This window comes from Camponotus floridanus, unplaced genomic scaffold (genome assembly GCF_003227725.1).
Source record: "Camponotus floridanus strain SB8 unplaced genomic scaffold, Cflo_v7.5 scaffold89, whole genome shotgun sequence".
NCBI lineage: Eukaryota > Metazoa > Arthropoda > Insecta > Hymenoptera > Formicidae > Camponotus > Camponotus floridanus.
In genome coordinates this window covers 377,266-397,603 of record NW_020229859.1, presented here as the reverse complement: position 1 = coordinate 397,603, position 20,338 = coordinate 377,266, and the positions used below count along the sequence as shown (strand labels likewise).

General features: G+C 25.1%; 1 protein-coding gene across 1 annotated transcript; it reads right to left on the bottom strand.

Moving 5' to 3' along the window:
- Nucleotides 1-10,976: 10,976 nt before the first annotated feature.
- Nucleotides 10,977-19,405, bottom strand: LOC105255890 (rhodopsin). Its single transcript, XM_011265425.2, has 6 exons — nt 18,901-19,405; nt 16,902-16,996; nt 14,781-14,891; nt 12,001-12,260; nt 11,676-11,791; nt 10,977-11,379 (listed from the first exon to the last, which is right to left on the bottom strand). The coding sequence occupies exons 1-6, from the start codon at nt 19,105-19,107 to the stop codon at nt 11,164-11,166; spliced, it is 1,005 nt and encodes a 334-aa protein (XP_011263727.1). The 5' UTR covers nt 19,108-19,405; the 3' UTR covers nt 10,977-11,163.
- Between the last annotated feature and the right edge of the window lie 933 nt (nt 19,406-20,338).

The following is a 20,338-nucleotide window of genomic DNA, read 5'->3' as shown; positions in this document are numbered from 1 at the left end:
TTCCTTGTTATATTCGAAGTGTTACATATATTCAATTACAGAATTATGATAATTTCCGGTTATATAACTCACCCGGTTGCGATTTAGTTATTTCGAAATCTCGAAATCTTGACTCTCTATTCTCTCGGTCAATGATCGTCTTTGACCGAGAAGTCATAATATAAAGTCATAAACGTACGTGAAATTGTGACAAGAATTTCGCGAAAGGGAGCGAACTCGCTACTTTAAGAATAAGGCAGATTTCACTGATTCAATTTAATGTACCGTTACATCTTGTGCAAATAAAATCTTTCAACATGATAATTTATTTGTTCAAATAGAACATAAAAAAAACGTTGATTTTTATCAATGTTATGTTTAATTATGTTTAATTATGTGATTAATAATAAAAGTTTGTTTTATTTACAAAATAAGATATTTGATATAAGAGATTTGTTTTATTGATAATACATAATTTTATAATATAATATATAAAAATGTTTTTTAATACATTATATATATATATATATATATATATATATATATACAATCTTTTAATATATCTATGCAATATATACATAAAATATAATACAAATTACGGAAATTATTCATAGAATTTCTCTTTCTTTTTTTTCTATCTCTTTTGTAAATTTCTAAAAGTTGATAATCAAAAATAGTATAACTAATTAATACATAACATAATATCTTTCTGCTATATAATAAATTCAATATTTGATCACAAAAATTAATCTTGGCCTTCACGATAAATTTTTCTTGAAAGTGAGAAAAATTTTAACAATTTTAGATTTAATTTAAAATTCTTATACCGCATATCATACATACTCTAATTAATAGCACATATAAATTACATTAAAAATAGCTCTTTCTATTTAGTCTTAAATGTTTCAATATTGTGTTTACGTAATAGAATATTTCCAGAAAATCGAAATGTATGAAGCATGAAAAAAGTGATAAAGAATGATTATAATCTTTATTAAACTGCGTAATTATAGATATTTTCAAAAAAAATATTATATATCTCAATATCTATAGAAGAAGAAATCAAACTGGCTTTTTATACTAATAATTTCCGTATATATATTTAACATAGCGAAACCAATTGTCCTGAAATAAGATAATTAAATTGTAGATGACTGAGCACACTCAATATAATATATAATTAATTTGATTTGATGCATTAATGCGCATTGGAGTGCACAAAAAGGTTGCATAATCGTGTGCTATAGATCGAAATACGCTCGTAATATATGAGCGATTAAATTAGTGAAATGTTCACAAGCTATCATGTTACTTAGCAAAATGTATGTTAAATATTTTATCGCGCAATCAAGGAAATTACGCTTTTTTATATTTCGCGAATTGTGTACGCGATAGTGCATCTAACATATTTTGCTATAAAATTGCATATGAATGAATCAACATCCCGTGCATCATTAATCAAATTTATCTTCGTGTATAAGATGATTAATTAAATATCTTGATCTTGTCATCTTTACATATATTTTGAGAATACATGAATATTAATTTGTTATTTAAAGTTAAATTTTTTTAAATTTATGTTATTCGTTATCCAATATTTGCATTATTATTTGTATCATTTGCTATTTGAATCATTTATCATTTACATTATTCTCATTATTCATACTATATTTAATATTTTAATATTAATGTAATACTTTATTTGAATTTTTATTAAAAATGTGAAAATATTAATTAACACGAACATCAATTTATGATTTAATTTTTCTTGTAATTAGCTTAATGTATTTAAATTTTTTTTGTTTTAATTTAATGTATCTTTTGGATAAATAAGACTGTTCTAACTAATGTATAGTATTGCAAAGATTTTATCTCTATTACCATTATTTAATAAATAATAGAATAATGAAAATATTATTTAGAAAAATTTTTAAATAAAAAATTAAATAAATTGTTGTTTGAATGAAAATGTATCTAATTAATTATGAAGAAATTAGGAATTATCTATTTTATATTTTATGTATTAGATGAATAAACAAATTTTGTATTGGAATGACACGCGATAATTAATTTGTCGGAAGGCGGAATATCGCAATCTTCCGACAAATTAATTATCGCGTGTCATTCCAATACAAAATTTTATTTGGTGTCAAATCATTAGTGTTTTACGACATTCTCCGGTTTTACGATTTGTTTAGCAATGCGACTGAACCGTGATATCTTCAAGATTAATCTTCATGCAAGCTTTATCATTCCACAGATCGACGCGATGCAGTGTGCATTCCATGTTTTGACGTTTCGTTGACTGTCAAATCGTCTGATTTTACAAAGTTAGATTTTTATCGCGTACGTGCAACAAACAAGAGAAAGGAAGCGTTGTTGTTGATCCTTGCTGACGTGCCTTTTCAATTCTGGTTATGATGTTGAAGCATGTCAAGATAAGCTAAATGCACACTATACATAACGTCACGTCACGTAACATCAAATATTTTCTTATGAAGCAATACACATTGATCGGACATTGGAAACCTATATAAAAATATTTGACGTTAGGAACAGTGTGCATTCAGCCATACTCGTTGAATTGATCAATTTGAATCACTATGATTTAGGAAACCTATGTGTATAGGTCTAATCTCAATCTACTCTTTCCTTATCCTGTTTTTTTGTTGTTTTTTGTTATCGATTAGGAAAAAGAAGGAAGAAAAAATAGATTAAATGAGACGATTTATTTTGTGACATGTGATCTGTTTAGTTTATGTATTCATGAAAGAGAAATCGTCGAAAATATGCATGAAAATCTGAGTTCACTAGAATGACATCACACAATTTACATCACATGTACTATTATAATATGATGCACTTTCCATACGCACAAACTGTATGAAAAATTCAGAATATTCACATAAATATTCACAAATAAGCTTCTTGTTACATCTATAATTTACATAAATCTATGATTTACATAACATATATATATATACACATACATTTTATTTTATTTAGTAGCCACACGTTTTTACATAAATATTTACATAAATAATATTGTTTTAATCTTTACAAATAGCTAAAAATATAAAATTTAAAATTTAAAAAAGGATAATTATTTTCAGTTTTTCAATTTGGAAATACTTTTTCTTAAATAATAATAATTAATATAGCCTTTGAATTAAATATTGTTGTATTTGTTTAAAATCTCGATATATTTTTACAAAATTATAATTTTTCTCTCTATCACGATATTTATTTGTAATCAAATCTGCATTTTTACAGCATCAACGCTGTGTACATTATTTAATTAATGACATGTTCTTCGCGTGCGATTTATATCGAATAAATTTTATTAACTTTAAACGAAAATTTAGAACGTTATCGTATTCACCGCAATTTTTCACACATTTTGCGACTATATATTTTTTTACAAAATTGACAGATTAAAAGCGCTCAAAGCGCACATATATATAAATAAAGTATATTTTTTATCTGTGCTAATAATCAACATACATTGCAATTTATATTTCTTAATTTACTATATATTGCAATTTATATTTCTTTTATGTCTTTATTATAATATATGACAATCGTATTATTTACAATATACAATGCATTGCGAGTCTTTTATATTTTACGTAATGCATGGTCATTTTTTTTCATTTAGAGAAATACAAATACTAATGTTAAATTTTAGTCTTTCCAATCATACACAATTATATACAATTTCAAATAATCAAATATATATAATTTCAAATAATACAATTCACGTTTCTCATCATTCAAAACTCCAACAGTGTGTAGCTCCTTGCAAAAATCAGGTGAATCAAGTTTTCCATAATGCGGTCAAATCGACTTCATAAGAAAAAAAGGAAGCATCGTTTTAAAACTTTCTAAAATATCTGCCTCTTTTCAGGGTCATGGAGAGAAAGACGGAATATCGCGAAAAAAATATCTTTATTGGTATTTTCTTATATATTCGCTCACCGTTTCGAGTCAATTTTATTATTCGCGCGAAAATATTCGTACAACGGATTGCGCATTTAAAAGGTGTATAACGCAAGAATAACTCTTCCCGAATTCGCGTACAGGCATTCGATATTGCCAAAAGTTGCGAATTGTCATGAGATAATTTTTGTCCATTTCACCGTGAAAATATCTTGCGTGATTATATAAAACTGATCTTTCCCTGATATTATAAATTTTATCGTTAATCTTGCATCATCGATTTCTTAATCAAAACTTTCTATTTTATAAAATTAATTCAGGTAATTATTAATTTCGTGTAATATATAATATATAAATATTATATTGTTATTGATTATTTATTGGATCTATCCATAGAATTAATCGTTTTTTAGATCTTGATATTTCACATCTTACGACGGCGTTTTTCGTCATTTTATGCCGCATCTTCAAAAACAAATTTTTTTTTCCTTTTCCTGTCTTCTCCTCATCTTACGACCAATTTACCGCCTGGATCTGGGTGATATCCGGTTTCACGGGTATCTTTTTCACATACGAAGCTGCCTCAGGTTTTCGGGCGTTCACTGTAGAAAGTGACGCGCCATCAACGTCTCGTTTTATCACAAATTCTTTCACGCGCCAATTTATATTACGTGCGTTCTCAATCGTGAAGACTAGGTGCAATATTGACACCAGAAAATGACACCTTCCATAATTTTGATCGTCAATAAAAGTACACTTAGAAAGAAAAGGAAAGAGAGAGAGAGAGAGAGAGAGAGCCATGTATTTGTGTTATGTTATTTTGTACAAAATTACTTTAACAATATTTTGTATTTTGACATCGTTTTTTTCTCGAGTGATGGTTTATTTCGGAATAGATAATAAATTTTTTTAAGAGCGTATGAGTTTTGCAAGCTTTCATTAATTATATAAATGAATAATATAATATAAATACAATACATATAATATATAATATATAATGATAATATTTACAATATATATATATATATATATATATATATATATATATATATAAATATAAATAATGAATTAAAATTTATTATAATAAACAAAAATAAATATAAAATCTAAAGATGAATTTATACTAAATTGTTACTTCAATATTTTAAAAATTTTAAAAAGTACAAAATAACATGTGGATCTATTTTTATATTTTATACATGTAATAAGTGCCTATTTACAAGCGTAATATAAGCTGTAAGACATAATTTGAACATGCAATTGTGGTATTATTGATCGTCGGCGAACCGCACGAATCTTTCTAGACGAGAGAAACGGCGAAAAAGGAAAACGAAAAAGGAAAACGAAAAAGGAAACTAGGAAACTGCAATTAACATCCGATATAGTAACCGCCAATTTAATGAATATCTTTGAGCTTTATAATATTTAACAAAATATATTCATAGTTTAATGAAGCGAAACTTTAATAATATACTGTCATGTATAATCGCGGAACAGGGGGTTATTATTTTCAGAAAAATTATTGAAAATGTTTTGGATAATTTATTGATGTTATTTTCATTTTTTGGATTATCAATTCTCACAATTACACTCTCCGTGAAAGTATATTGCGATGATCCTTGACTTTCCATTTTTTTTAAAGAGAAGTTAAACGAAATATTGTTAATTATAAAATTTATGTCACAATTTTAATAAATGTTTGAATAACAACGATACGAAGATCATTTTTTTACAGATTAATTATTTTTTTTTCAAGGGAGATGTACTATATCACATACTTAAATTTATTATTACGCAATTAAAAAAGAGTAGGCTAAGAAAACATCGTGGTGCTAATGAGTTATCGACTATGCGGTAAACCACATACAAATCTGGCCGCAACCGTATGTTTTTCAAATAGAACTGAATATTTGACTTGGAATTTACGAGACGCTATGAGACGCGAGCCGCATCTGTTAGAACAAAACAGCTTTTCCCTTGACGCGTATTTGACACACGGCACAAAACCACATATTTAACAATACTCTTTCACAATTAACACGACAATCTAACTGCGGTAACTCTTTCTAATTGAAAGTTACCCTCTCTGCAGGTATAATGACAGCTTGGAGGGTTATCTGTATTCCGTTTGTCGAGAGACGGTGCGATTCAGTTGAATCTATTGTGTACATTAGTTGATTTTGCAATACAATGCCTAACCGCATGCGAAAATCTCGGCCAAAACGGATTACATAAAATCCATGCAATTATAATATTAACTAAGGGAATCAATGCCATTGAAAGTGATGATATTAAACTTGAAATTATAAACTTATTTATTCTTATAATTTCTATGCTAAATTTTTAATGCGCGTTATGAGCGTTTATTTGATTAAATTATACAATAAACGTGCTTCATATTTAATTTATTGTTAAGAAATTATTTTCCTAATAAACATATTCAACGTGAATTTGAATTACAAATAGATTAAACATTAAATACATTAAATACATTAAACTGAAATGGATTTGAGTTATACATACTTGAATTGCATATATATTGATGCATCAATTGTGCACATATTAATATAGAAACGTGATAGTAATGTAAAATCATCAATCATAATTAAGCCATATCGAAATAATTAACCTCGATTGCTATATTTACATTTAATATATTCTAAATGCAGCCGGAGTTACTGATACTTTCACACTTGCATTCTTTTTTTATATTAAATGCTTATGTGCAATATCTCGCGTTGACCGGCACGAATGCATGGATTTTTCATCATCTAGAATAATATCGATCTGGTGGATTTAGGTCAAGTTTTTCAAGAAAAATTTATCAAGATCAAGAATTATTCACGAAGAAAAAGATCAACAATTTTAATTTCAATGCTGTACAATCTCTCAAAACATGAAGGTATAATCGAGTTCTTAATAAATGAAAGTTATGATATAATTATATTGCCTGAGGCAGAAATTTTGCAGAGTGTTTCTTCAAAATAAAAGACATGTTTAATCGAAGGTACGATAAAAAGATAAATGTAATTGTAAATTTTTACATACATATTATATACATAATAATCGAAAAATGTGTAATAAATATATGTTTCATTGAAGCATAAAAATTCGACAATAATATTCGAAAATAATCAACATATATAATATTATGAGAATTTTTTCTTTCAAATAGAATCGCAATGGAAAAATTGGTAGAAACAAAAAATATTTTGCCAAAATAAACAAATTGGAATATAATATTATTATATATATATTTCTATCTTATTATATCCAATCCAATTATATCCAATATATCCAATAGTCTCTCATTTAATAACATTAAATAATCATATTCCAATTGTTATCGAAATATTGAGTATTTGTTGCTATTAGAAGGACATCAATTATTTATAATTATAATTATTTGTATCTTAAGAGAACAAAGTCTGTTTTAATCAAAACTTTACTTTTATTAAAAATATGTTCTACGTTTTTTCCATGTTTTTAACTGAATTAGCATTGATCGGTATTGTTGTTGCTTACTCTCACTTTTCCATTTATAGAAAACCACGCAATGGAAACCATGCAATGAAATTAAAAGAGAAAAACTAGTCAGGAAATAATTAAAGAGAATAAAATTCATCAGTTGTATTTTGTAAATTTTTCAATAAAGCGTCTTAATTAAATTAGAAATAATTTGTGATAAATATTTATATATAATTCGTTGATTAAAATTGAAATCAAAAGACTAGAACTGAAATGCCGATGTTGGAATACAAATTAAAGTTTTATTGAGAAGAATATACGCATCTTTTGACTTTAAATCACTTTCAGTCGCAATTTCTTTGCAAACTAATTATATTGATTAAATAATTTTAACATTTATTTAATAATAATTTAATAATAATTAGATAGACTAATTTTTTCGCATTAAGAATAAAAGTATCAAACGATGAAACGAGGAGAGATTTCTTAATCTGCAAGAGACGCGGATCTTCTTAAAGCGGAGTCCATCCAGAAAATGTTAAGAAGAACTCGCGGAGAGTGACACGAATGCGACGACCGTAAATTTTCCTCGCGATTTCACTTTCTCCGATGTGGCATAATTGCGCGTGTTACGAATCGTAAATGCTTGATTCCGCGCGACATGGTCGCGCTCGCGTAACGCAATCGCGCGATCGTATTTTAACAATGCAAGATCCACAAACGTGCCAACTATACAGTAGAACCCCATGTAAGGTGAATACCTCCAGCGTTACATGATATTCATAGTTTACATAAAATTGAAAAAGAGATATTATATTGTTTATCATATTGTATTTTTTATTATAAAAGAAAACACGAAAAATTTACCTTTAATATATTGTCAATAAAATTTTTTATTTTATTTTAAAATAAATCAGAAAACAGAACTTCTTCATTACATAAGCTAAATTATGTAATTTTTTTCTATAATTTCTTCGTTGTGTAATCTAACAAAGTGAAATTTAACGAAGTAAAATTTAGATATAGACTTAGAAATTAAAAATTTGACATGTATCTACATGCTGATCACGTTATATGTCTATCGCTATTTTTCCACTGCGTTATAAAAGTATACGAAGCGCTATACGAAGATCTATTGTTTTTCTTGTCCATAATACGCGTATTTGTATTCAGATTGAGAAACGATGAATATCGACAATATTGGTAGTGATGATACATCATATCTCATCTAAAATCAATTAGCATGCAGTAAATATTTTTGTTTCTCTCGGGTATTATTTGCAATCTGCATGCAATTATTCTATTTGTAATTTTGTAAGTTAACAACTTCAGAATTTTCTCATTTGCAAAACAGTTGATAATCTTTCTTGCGTTTATAATTTTGTAGATTTATTTTTGAAGAGCATTTTTTTATATGTTGATATGAAACAGCTTAAAAATTATTTTTGAATGTAAAGCTATTTATTGTTACTTTATTTTATTTACGAAATTCATTACTTGAAGAGATTAATTGAATATTTTGTCGTCGAATTCTTTTGAAGTATACTACAATATTTTTTGGATCAATATAGAAACTAGATCCTTTTTTATCCTTAATTATCTTACATATCTTGATATACATATTTCATTTTTCTTTTTTCTATTTTTTTTATATTTCGCGCTTGTATTTACGTAGATAAGACATAATTGCATTAAATATTTTTATCACTTAGAATTTTACTTTTTTTTCCTTCTTGCTTTTTTTTACCTCAGCTTATACTTTGTTTAATTGTTACTAGAATGTTAGAAAATGCGCGTTATTTCGTTCTATTATATAATATAAGAGAAAATGATTATATATAAAATTTATACATAATATTAAATATATAATTGCATTATGTGTGTGTATAAAAGTAAATATATACAATATTTATAATTACTTCGGAAAAAATGTATTTGTATCTTTTGTATTATTTTCTTGAACGTTTTTACGCACACACATACATGCACAAAATAATAGAAATAATGCGTCAATAACTATTAATAAAGTTTTTTTTATATAAAAATAGACAAGTTATAATAATTTTTTAACGCTATATTGAGACACTAAAACTGTTGATTACTCTATTAAAACAAGTGATTTTTCGTTTCGTAAACAGTTTAGCATATTTGATTATGAAACAAAAAAAGAGAAAGAAAGGATGAATATACCAGCAATTTTATTAAATACAAAACATTGAAAATATATATTAATATATTAACCCTCATGCGCATTATCCCGATATATTCGTTCAAACCGAGTTGTTCCCATATGCGCGATGATGAGTATATTCGTCCAAATATTTTCTTTGTTAATTGTTGAACGAAATCACTTAAAGAGGCGACCTCGCAAATTATATTAATGAATCACCCTTATATATTATTCTAATATTACATATACGAAGTGATCGATTATATATTGATCAATATCTATTTTAAAATTAATCATTGATTGAATCGATTGAATAGATATGTATTTTTTTTAATGACGCACATCAATGTGATGAATATACATATATATTTTCTTTTTGTTTTTATTTTTTTGCAACTTTACTTTACACGGATATTTTATATATATATATATATATATATATATATATATATATATATTTTTTTTTTTTTATTTTTTTTTCATAAAGTCGACATTATCAAGTTATACTAGTAAGAGGCATACGCGTTCAACACATTTTTATACATATTCTTATGGAAACTTTAGAACTCTTCGAGCGAATATTACATCTTTCATGTATATATGTTGAATACATCTTTTTATGATAGACTTTTTGTTAAAAATTAAGCAAAGAGATGGATATAACAAGAGCAACATTAGCAATATATATATATATATATATATATATATATATATATATTACATATATCAGGTTATATATATCACATTTATCAAAGAAAAATCTTCTTTTTAAAAAATCATTTTTTTTTAAATACATTGTTTCAACGTCGTTTAATTTTTAGTATGCTTGATTTGGCACATACATAATTCGAAAGTTAACTAAAAAGTGTAATGTAATTATGTCTATAACTTTAGAAATGGAATAAATAGAATGGAATAAATATAGAATACTAATCATGCATTTTTGTTCTGGCCGAGATATATTTTTAAGATGTATTTTCTTTCTCAATGTTTCGAAAAAAGGCGAAAGATATAAACATGTTAAAATTTTGATTTTGATATAAATTTTCAAGATAAGAGAATTTTTTGATTAATTTAATGTTTGTTTTGAAACAAGTGTTTGAATTAGTTTTTTCTTTAGAAACATAATAAGATAAATATTTATACGTTTCATTTTTCCCTAGAATTTTTTCAGAAACCAAAATCAACCATAATATTTACTTAAATTGTTTATCTAAATATAAAACCCATAAAAACATATACGTGATATATCCTTTTAAATAAAATGATACAAACTCTAATATAAATGTTGTATTAAATAATAATTGATTTTATTCATTCTGCGCACACAACTTTTGTTTCATAAAAAATCATCTTGGATTTTATGAAATGCGAAACTGTGCGCAGTAAAAAAATTATAAACGGATAAGCCCAAATTAAAAGAAAGATATGTATGAAATAAATCTCCGTTTTACACAGAAGATTCAGACTGCTTTTTTTAACAATTAACAAATAAACGACGAAAATAATATTTTACACTATCTATTCATTGTCCTCTGATAGCATCTTCCTCCATACGTCATTTTCCCTTTATGCACCATTTCTGAGGATAAAGCACAAGAAAAATTTTATTTTTCTGTTTGATTTGAATGATTGAGACTCTTCATTTCTATTTTCGTTGTGATTTTTGTATTGACTATTCTCGAATTCGTATTGGTGGAAAACATTTTTTTCCAGGTTTCATAAAACTGAACATTCAAACATGCGTATATGATAGGATTGTAACAGATGGAGGATTTCGCTAGAAGCGCAGGTAGCACCGTTACGATGTGGGAGGTTTGCACCTGCAATATAAATTATTTTTTATGAGCTTTTGTGATCCTTCAAAGGCCGCCATATGCGGAGAGAAATTGATCGAAGCGTTGAGAAGCTATTGTCGTATCGATTATTAAATCTTAATATAGACAGGCAATCGCCTTGACCTCGTTGCGATTAGACAAAATAATTTTGCTATTTGAATGTATATGTTATAAAATATTATAACATTTTATAACTGATAAATTAATCATAAATCAGCTCAAATTTCATAAATTAGCTCTTTTTTTCGAATATTAAACTTTTCGTGATTAGAAATACTCACATAGAAATATTGAACTGCGAGAGCAAGAATGGCATAGGGCAACCAAGCGATTAGGAAAGCAAGGACCATTAGATATACCATCATCGTAACTCTTCTTTCTCGTTTGTTATTTTGACCTAAGAGTAAGAAATATACTGTTAGTAAATTAGAGAATTTAAAGATGACTTGAAACTGTGTTATCAAATATGCAACATATATTTTATCCCTAAATTTGTATGCAAAAGTTGTATTCAGCATTGTGTCTTTAGATAGAGAAGAATTATATTTAACTTTATATAACTAACCAGAGATTTATTGCTATTAACAAAATATATTAAAGACTCACCAATTCTCTGTTTTATTTTCTTCAAATTCCTTATAATGCCATAGTAACTGCTGATAATTATTGTGACAGGAAGAAAAAATCCAAAAATAAATAAAAATCCGATGTAAGAATCATTATGCGTCTCGGGATCGTGTAATTCCCAAGACACGCTGCAAGATATGTTGCCGGCCTCCAGACCGTAGCTGCCCCAATTAAAAAATGGCGGGAATGACAAGGAAAACGCATATATCCAAACCATAAACGCTAATACATAAGCATGTCTATAAAAGAAAGATTAACACATTTCTAAAAGAGTAAATATTAAACTTAGAGGACAAGAGCTTAGAAAACATAAAAATTAATTTTACAACATATAATGTTTATAATTATATTATTTTGCTGGGAGAGATTTAATTTGCATTAAAAACATTTATATTAATTAAAGTAAAGTATAAAAACTTAGCATATTCATGAAGAAATTAAAATATTTTATCAGATTGTGCATATATTTAAACTTTGAAAATATATATGTATCACATATAAAATTGTTATATATTCTTACAATTTGATGAATAGTTTAATTTGATAGTTATAATTTGAGGGATAAAATTTAACTAAATATTGAATTTAACGAAATATTGAATGTTTAAAAGAATTCATGTAAAAATAACAAATAAAAAAATAAATCGAATTATTCAAAATGATTAATTATTTGAATAAAGATAATAGGATGCGGTTCAAGTTGAATTTCACGAATATAAGCATAGTTCCATTGATTTTTCTATTTATATTACATTTACTGTTCATTATTATTTACAGAATTTGTTATAAAATATTTAAAAAATAGCAAAACGCAAAAGAATAATGAAAAAAAAGTTTTTTTATATAACGCATTCATATAGATTCATGTATATTAGTACATTTTCATGTAAAATGTTAAAAAAGAGTTTGAAAATTCAAGAACATATTCTTTGATTAATTCAAAAACTGCTTTCTTTGTAGTAAAAGCATTCATATAATTTGTTTAAAATAATTTCTCACACAATGTTCAAATTAAAGATTTTTATAAAAGTAATCATTTCAAAAATCTAAGTTATAAGTAAGCATATTTTGTTGTTAAAAAAATTAAAATTAAAATTAAAAAATAAGGAAGTAATGTCTTATTATTCAATCTCATTTTTTAAACAATTTGAAATAATTTGAAATAATCTCCAAAAATAACTTTTCTTCTTTATTTTTATAATTCAAAGATTATTAAAATTTATTCTGATATTTTTACTGAAGAAGCTATATCTTTCAATTTTTGAATTTATATTCTTAATATGAAGATAGGACAAATTAAAATATTGCGTGTGTATGTGTATGTGTGTATGAATATATCATATATAAATTCTCGTTTGATGGAATACATGGTTGCGGTATTTGATGGATCAGAAATTTTAACTCGTTAGTAGAATATTTAACTCATTAAAGGAAGGATTTATTGTTAAAGCGGATTAAAAAACCGTTTAATCTTCTTTTAGTTGCTATCATCTTTAGATGCTCAAAAGAGCAATCACTAACAAGAAGATTCATCAATCGATAACAAGGAAATCATTTTTAATTGTTAATAAAAAAAGAGAATTTATATGTAATACATTTATACACACAATATTTTAATTTATTCTCTCTTTGTGTTAAAAATATAAATTTAAAAATTGAAAGATGTAACTCTTGATAAAAATTCGTCGTTTTCTTTAGTGAAAATATCGAAATATTTATAATAATCTTTGAATTATAATTACGAAGGCACAAATATAATAAAGGATCCTAAAATACACAATATCAACATGGTAATATTATATTTGGTATGAAAAAAACAATTCATAGAATTATTGATAGATAAAACAAAATATTGTGATGTTGATTTTTCCTGAATTTCCGATTTATATTTATAATATTATTGAGCATGCGCAAATTATTATAAATAACTTTACATTCTCTTGTCGTAAAAAGAATAAAATTCTTAAAATCTATTATTAAATTATTAAAATCTGCGCTAAGATACATTTATTATTTATATTTATGTCGTTGCTTCTCAATCTTCTATATGCGATAAACAATGACGATAAAGAGTGCAATTAAAATTTATGGCAAACTGCATAAATTTATTATGTGTACATTATGTTTTAAAGATGTTTACGATCACTGTAAACGATTTTGTAGATATGGATAACGCTTCCTGGAGAATGTCGCGATGAAAGTATGTGTGCGATGGAAAGTCGAGGAATGCTTAAATTGATCATTTCACTATACCTTTGTATATATCACAATCCCTGCATTCTATTTTATAAGAAAAAAGGCAACATTATTTTCTTAAAATATAAATATTTTATACATGACAAGAACGAGAATTTATTTTTCACTGACGATATGTTTTTTTTTCAGTCAATATTTATAAAATAAATATTAACCAGGTTTGAACAACTTGCGTCTAAAATAACATAATCTAAAATAATAAAATGTTAGTTACATAAGTTTTCCTCTTGTCTGCGTATGTTTTTGTGCACATATATGCATATGTATATACAGGATGAGTCAAAAGTATGTGTTAAAAATTTATGATCATGTTTCTGAATAAAAAAGAGAACAAATGTTCATATGGTCGCAGATACTTCGTTATCGAGAATGGACATAAATTAGCAGTATCAAATAATGATTTATTTGAATGTTTATGTATGTATATCTATATATACACACATATATATATATATATATATATCTGTTTGTGTTTATCTTATGTGCGTGATTTGAATCATTACCTTATTGATAATACTTTCATTGGACATCTCACTAGCAGGAATCTTTCTATTGCCATTACCGTTAAATTACCGATACTGGCGAATCCCATGGTAGTCATAAACCACGCGTACCTAAAGTAGAAAATTTGGTTACCGTAATTATATGTATAATATAAATCTATCAAATAAAATATGTTGTGAATTGTAGATTATATATTCATAAATTAATATTAATTTCATAAAATGTCTTTTATTTAGAATTGAGGAAGCAGCTACATTGTATATAATTAAGTTAGTATTAAATTTGAAAGTTACAATAATATTATCCATACAAGACGTTCTATGTAAAGTAATATAAACAAGAAAACTTAAAAATTATAGTCTTCTTGTGGAGAAAAATAAATCTAAGTCGAAATTATTTGTATTTTAGAAAAATATTTGATGGCTTTTTTTATTCTCCTATATGTTTGATGGCTTCTAAAATGTAAAGATTATTCATATTTTTTAAAATAAAATTATATATATTTTTTTACATAAATTAATTTTTCTCATTCTGTATATAAAAATATAATATTTGGGTGAAATTTTATAAAAGATGAATATTTTATATAATGTAAGAAAAATATATCTTATGTTTTGAAATTTCTTAGTCCCCGAAATTGTGTGTGCTATTTTTTTGCATGGCATACACATATATTTTTTTTAAAGCTTGACATTTCTAAAATATTAAAGATCGACAGCTGCGACTGATGTTTAGAACGGTGAAGATTTCTCTCATTTTTTTAGCATCAACGAAAACGTTAGTCATGCGATAACAGCTGTTCGGCGATTAAAATTTTTCTCATATACCCAAGTGTATAAATATTACTTTGTTGATTTTCCAGAGAAACAGAAGAGAAAACTTATTGTTTTATAATTATATTTTCTTATTTTTTTAAATATTTCTGTTTGATTGCATTTAGAATCAATAAAAGAGAAAAGAGTTTTACTAATAATAGTATGTAAGAAATTATATATAACCCTTGACAAAATCGCGTTACATTTTTCATTATGTATGTGTTTGAGATAAAAAATGATTTGAAATTTTTGGCATTTTATATTTTAAAAACTCAGGAGTCTATAAATTGTATTCGAATTAATTACAATTGAAGAATTTTATATTCATATTGCGAGTATATAACAAATGTGCTATATTAAATTTTTGATTATCATAACTTTTAAGATATTTTATTCGAGAGAATATGATTAATAATTCTATATAATTCTATATAAGAAAAAAACGACAGTATTCGATAATAAATCCGATAATAGCTTTATGAAATATGTAGTCATAATCGGATTGTCAATTTGTTTACATATTAGATATCGATATAATCTCTATATATTTTGATATATGTATCCATATATTTGAAATATCTCGTATTAATATGTTGATATTTCACTTTAATATTTTTATGAATGAAAAATAAAAAGTTTTATGTAACAAAAGATACATAGTTTTATTTAAAAAAATAACGATAATTTGTAAATCTTGGAAACGACATCTCATTTAAATTAAAAACATACTATTAAAATAGTCTGTCAAAAAGCAACTGACTTTTCTTCAAAATATTTTTCCAGTCTACAGTAAATTTTCAAATTATTTATTTTTAAATTACTATTCCAAATGTGGCTCTCTGTACACACACATTAGATTTTCTTATTTCGATATTTTATAAATTTAAATAATAAAACATTAAATATATACTATTTCATAATAAAAATATTTCTCTTAAATTTTGACATGACGGAAGAAAGTAAATCATGTATCTTAATAATTATGTATCTTATATCGTATGTACATATGTGTATATATATCGGACATAATATATATAAATATGAAAAATTATTGTCGATGATTTCCATTTAATTTTTTTAACTGGTTACTTATCATTAATAAATATAATAAAAATACATTATGAACATATATGACTTTTACAAACATATATATCTGATGTACAAAATTTGAATGAAATTTATGTATTGTTAAAATTAATCTTTAGTATTATAGGTAACATTTATTGTCATGAGGAGTAAAAGTTTTGGCTTTATAAATAAAAAATATTATACACATAATATTTAAATAATAAGAATGATATATACCACAGACACACATTATGATTCCAATACCATGTACCAGCGATCGATGATATCATTGTGATAGGATTCCCCAGCACAGCTACTAAAAAATCTCCAACCTGTTTCAATAAAAAAATGTATGAAGCATTATATAAAAATACTCAATAAGATTATTTATATAAATTGATCGATTTATACTTAATTATGCATTTTACAAAGTTGTTTTTTTTTCTGTTTCTTATAGCAATTCGGATATTTTATATTATTTTCCTGAATTTTGTAATTAATTAGATGCATGTGTATTTATAAAAGAAGCTCTATATAAAGATATATAATAAGATATATAATACAAAAAGAATATAATATGTTAAATTCATCCAGATTTGATTGATTGAATTTTTGCAATGTCATTATAGTTACGAAAATTTTTCCAGAAATATAGAAGTATTTTGAAAAACTAGTGAAATATAAATGATGCTTAATTTTACTACATATATTTGAAATAAAATTAATTTAAATTAAATTCAAAGCCTATAGAAAGATAAAAATGTAATAAATATTATATTTATTATACTTTATATATTACTAAATTTTATATTATATTAAGTTTAAAATATGTTTTAATTTTCTAAAAATTATGTATATACAATTTGGTTTTAGTACAAGAAGTATGTTTTTATTTGAGTCAATAATTTTATATAATTCTTCAGCAGTTTGTTATTCAAATGTATATTTTCTGAATTAGAATCTTTTGAACAACCTTTTCATTAAAAAGATTATGTATTAAAAAGATTAAAAAGATTATGTATTACCTTAGAATATATAAGTTCACAACATCATACCTTCATCAGAGATAGTTTGTAAAATCGGTTGGTCAAAAAAACTTAATTAGACTTTTTATAAAAAGGTGATTTCTCTACAAAGATTTGACATTTTATGTAGAAAAACTGTGATTTTGCGAAAACTATGCAATGTAAAAACACACATATATCTCTGTATAGACCTCTCTAAAATATTTTTATTCTAATTTAAATTTCAGTCAAAGTTCGTAGATATTCACTATTTGTGTACATTAAAAAAATATATGATATGTATATTGCTTGATATATTCAGAATCTCTTTTCGTATGCATGACACGCGTATTTGTACGTCGTATAGTTAATGAAGTTTTCCTCACTGCCAATCTATATCGTGGCAACGATAAGAAAAAGTTTTTCTTAGCTTGTAAAAGTTACAACTTATCTGTCACATAAATTCAAATATGGTTGTTTATTCTTATTTTCCAGGTAGAGATGATTTAACATTTGAAATCATAATTTTTTCGAATACAAATCTTAAAAATATGTTTACATATATTATATTATTTGTGATTATTCTATAATTGTGTATGATAAATAAATAAACAATATGTTTTAAATTTTATGAAAATTGGAAAAGATTATTTATATAATGTATATATACGTGCACTTATATGTAAAATTTCCTCAATTGAATAATATTGCATATTTTTATATATTAGGCATAGATTTTATATGTTGAGTTTAACAACTTTTTTGTATATAAATTTATATAAAAATTATAAAAATTAATAAAATAAAATTCATAAAAAAATTATGAATAGGATTAAGGATAAAAGAACCGAATGCAATAAAAATAAATATATTTATTATTATGTATAAAAGTTTTCTTAAATAATAATAAATATTTCAGTTCTCTCTTTAGATTATCCTTAACATACAAAGGACATTATTATTTTCTTTAAATAGTTTTTCAATACAGAATGATATCAATATATATAAAAGCCTGATTTAATTAAAATTGCATTATAATTATATATATATATATATATATATATATATATATATATATAATTATAATGCAATTTTAATTAAATCAGGCTTTTAAAATTTCTATATATTCGTACATTGTCGTTAAAGTTGCGATTTAAAATATAAAGAAATTAATTTCTGCGTTGATCATCTGCAAATTAAATTTAATAGAACGATATTGCAATAATACTTACAACCATATTAATGAGGATCACATTGTTAGGTGTCCATAGCACTTGGGCGTCTTTGATAACAGTCAAAATGACCAGTAAATTCAGGCTGAATCCGAAAAAGCCGATGATACCAAGTACGATAGCCGCAAAAATATGAATAGCGGACAACCCTTGTTTCTCGGTGATGAGACCATCGTCCAATGATTTGGTGCTCAAATTCAAAGACATATGTACTTCTTATCGTTGAATAAGATTTCCGATTAGATCGCGAAGATCAGCTGTTCTATGATAGGAAGAGAATCGAAACGTCGATTGACAACGATAACGAAATCAATGCAGCTTATTTATGTGTAATATTTATGTGTGTTTATGTGTAAAAAAAAAATTCAAGAAAACGAGCGAAAACTAACGACACAATGGCGAATCCGTCCCGGCCGCATTAATCAAAACTAGTGGCGATGTTTCAAAATCATACTTCTCTTATATAAAACTTGCTCGAGCCGCCCTCGCCGCGCTTTCCCCAGCCTCCCAGCAATCAACCAACCCCTGACAACGTGACGAAGCAGCATGCGCGTGAATCGGATCACCAGTGCATTGTTCGTTCATAGGTATTCTAACATAATTCGTGCGCATACGAATAAACAAATACACATCTTTGTTATAAATTATATATAAGCACAATATTTTATGAAATAATATACTTACACATAAAATTAGTCATTAGATTATTACTTTTAATGTATCTTAAGATATGTATTTTATCAAAAATATTTTAAATAAAGATTATTTGATTTTGAAAAGGATATCTTATAATCAGCATAACTTTTTTTAGATAAAGATGTTTCAAAGAGTTCAAGTCTGTTTTTTTTATGTGAGATGAATATATGTGAGAATTTTAAATGAATTTATATATGTGTTTCCTCATATTTTTCTTACTCTGTTTTCTTAAGCATTCTAGATAAAAGATAGAATCATAAAAAAATTAATATTATGTAATATCTCATAATTTATTTTGATATATGAGATATTTCGAGATATGTAATATCTTATAAAGTATTCATTCCTGCATTAAAATATTTGCTAAATTTTTCATAGAATAATAAATAGAATCAATTCATGATTTTATACAAGTGTAATATTGCACCTGCAAGATGTGATTATACACCTTAAATGCAATTGTTACATTTTTAATATTAATTTGATTTATTCTGTACGTAAAAGTTTAAAAATAAAGTCATAGAAAATATTTTACAAGATATATATATTTTGTCACAATATTGGCAAAGAGAAATAAATTGACATCTTATAAACTTTCTATTGATTTTTTTATACCATTCTATTTTAATATTTTGATATGTAAAGCAATGTGTGAAGAGAATAACTTTTATGTAAGAGAAAATTTCTTTACTTTTTCACGTGAGGAAATATATATTGATCATAGAATATTTTTTCGAAAATC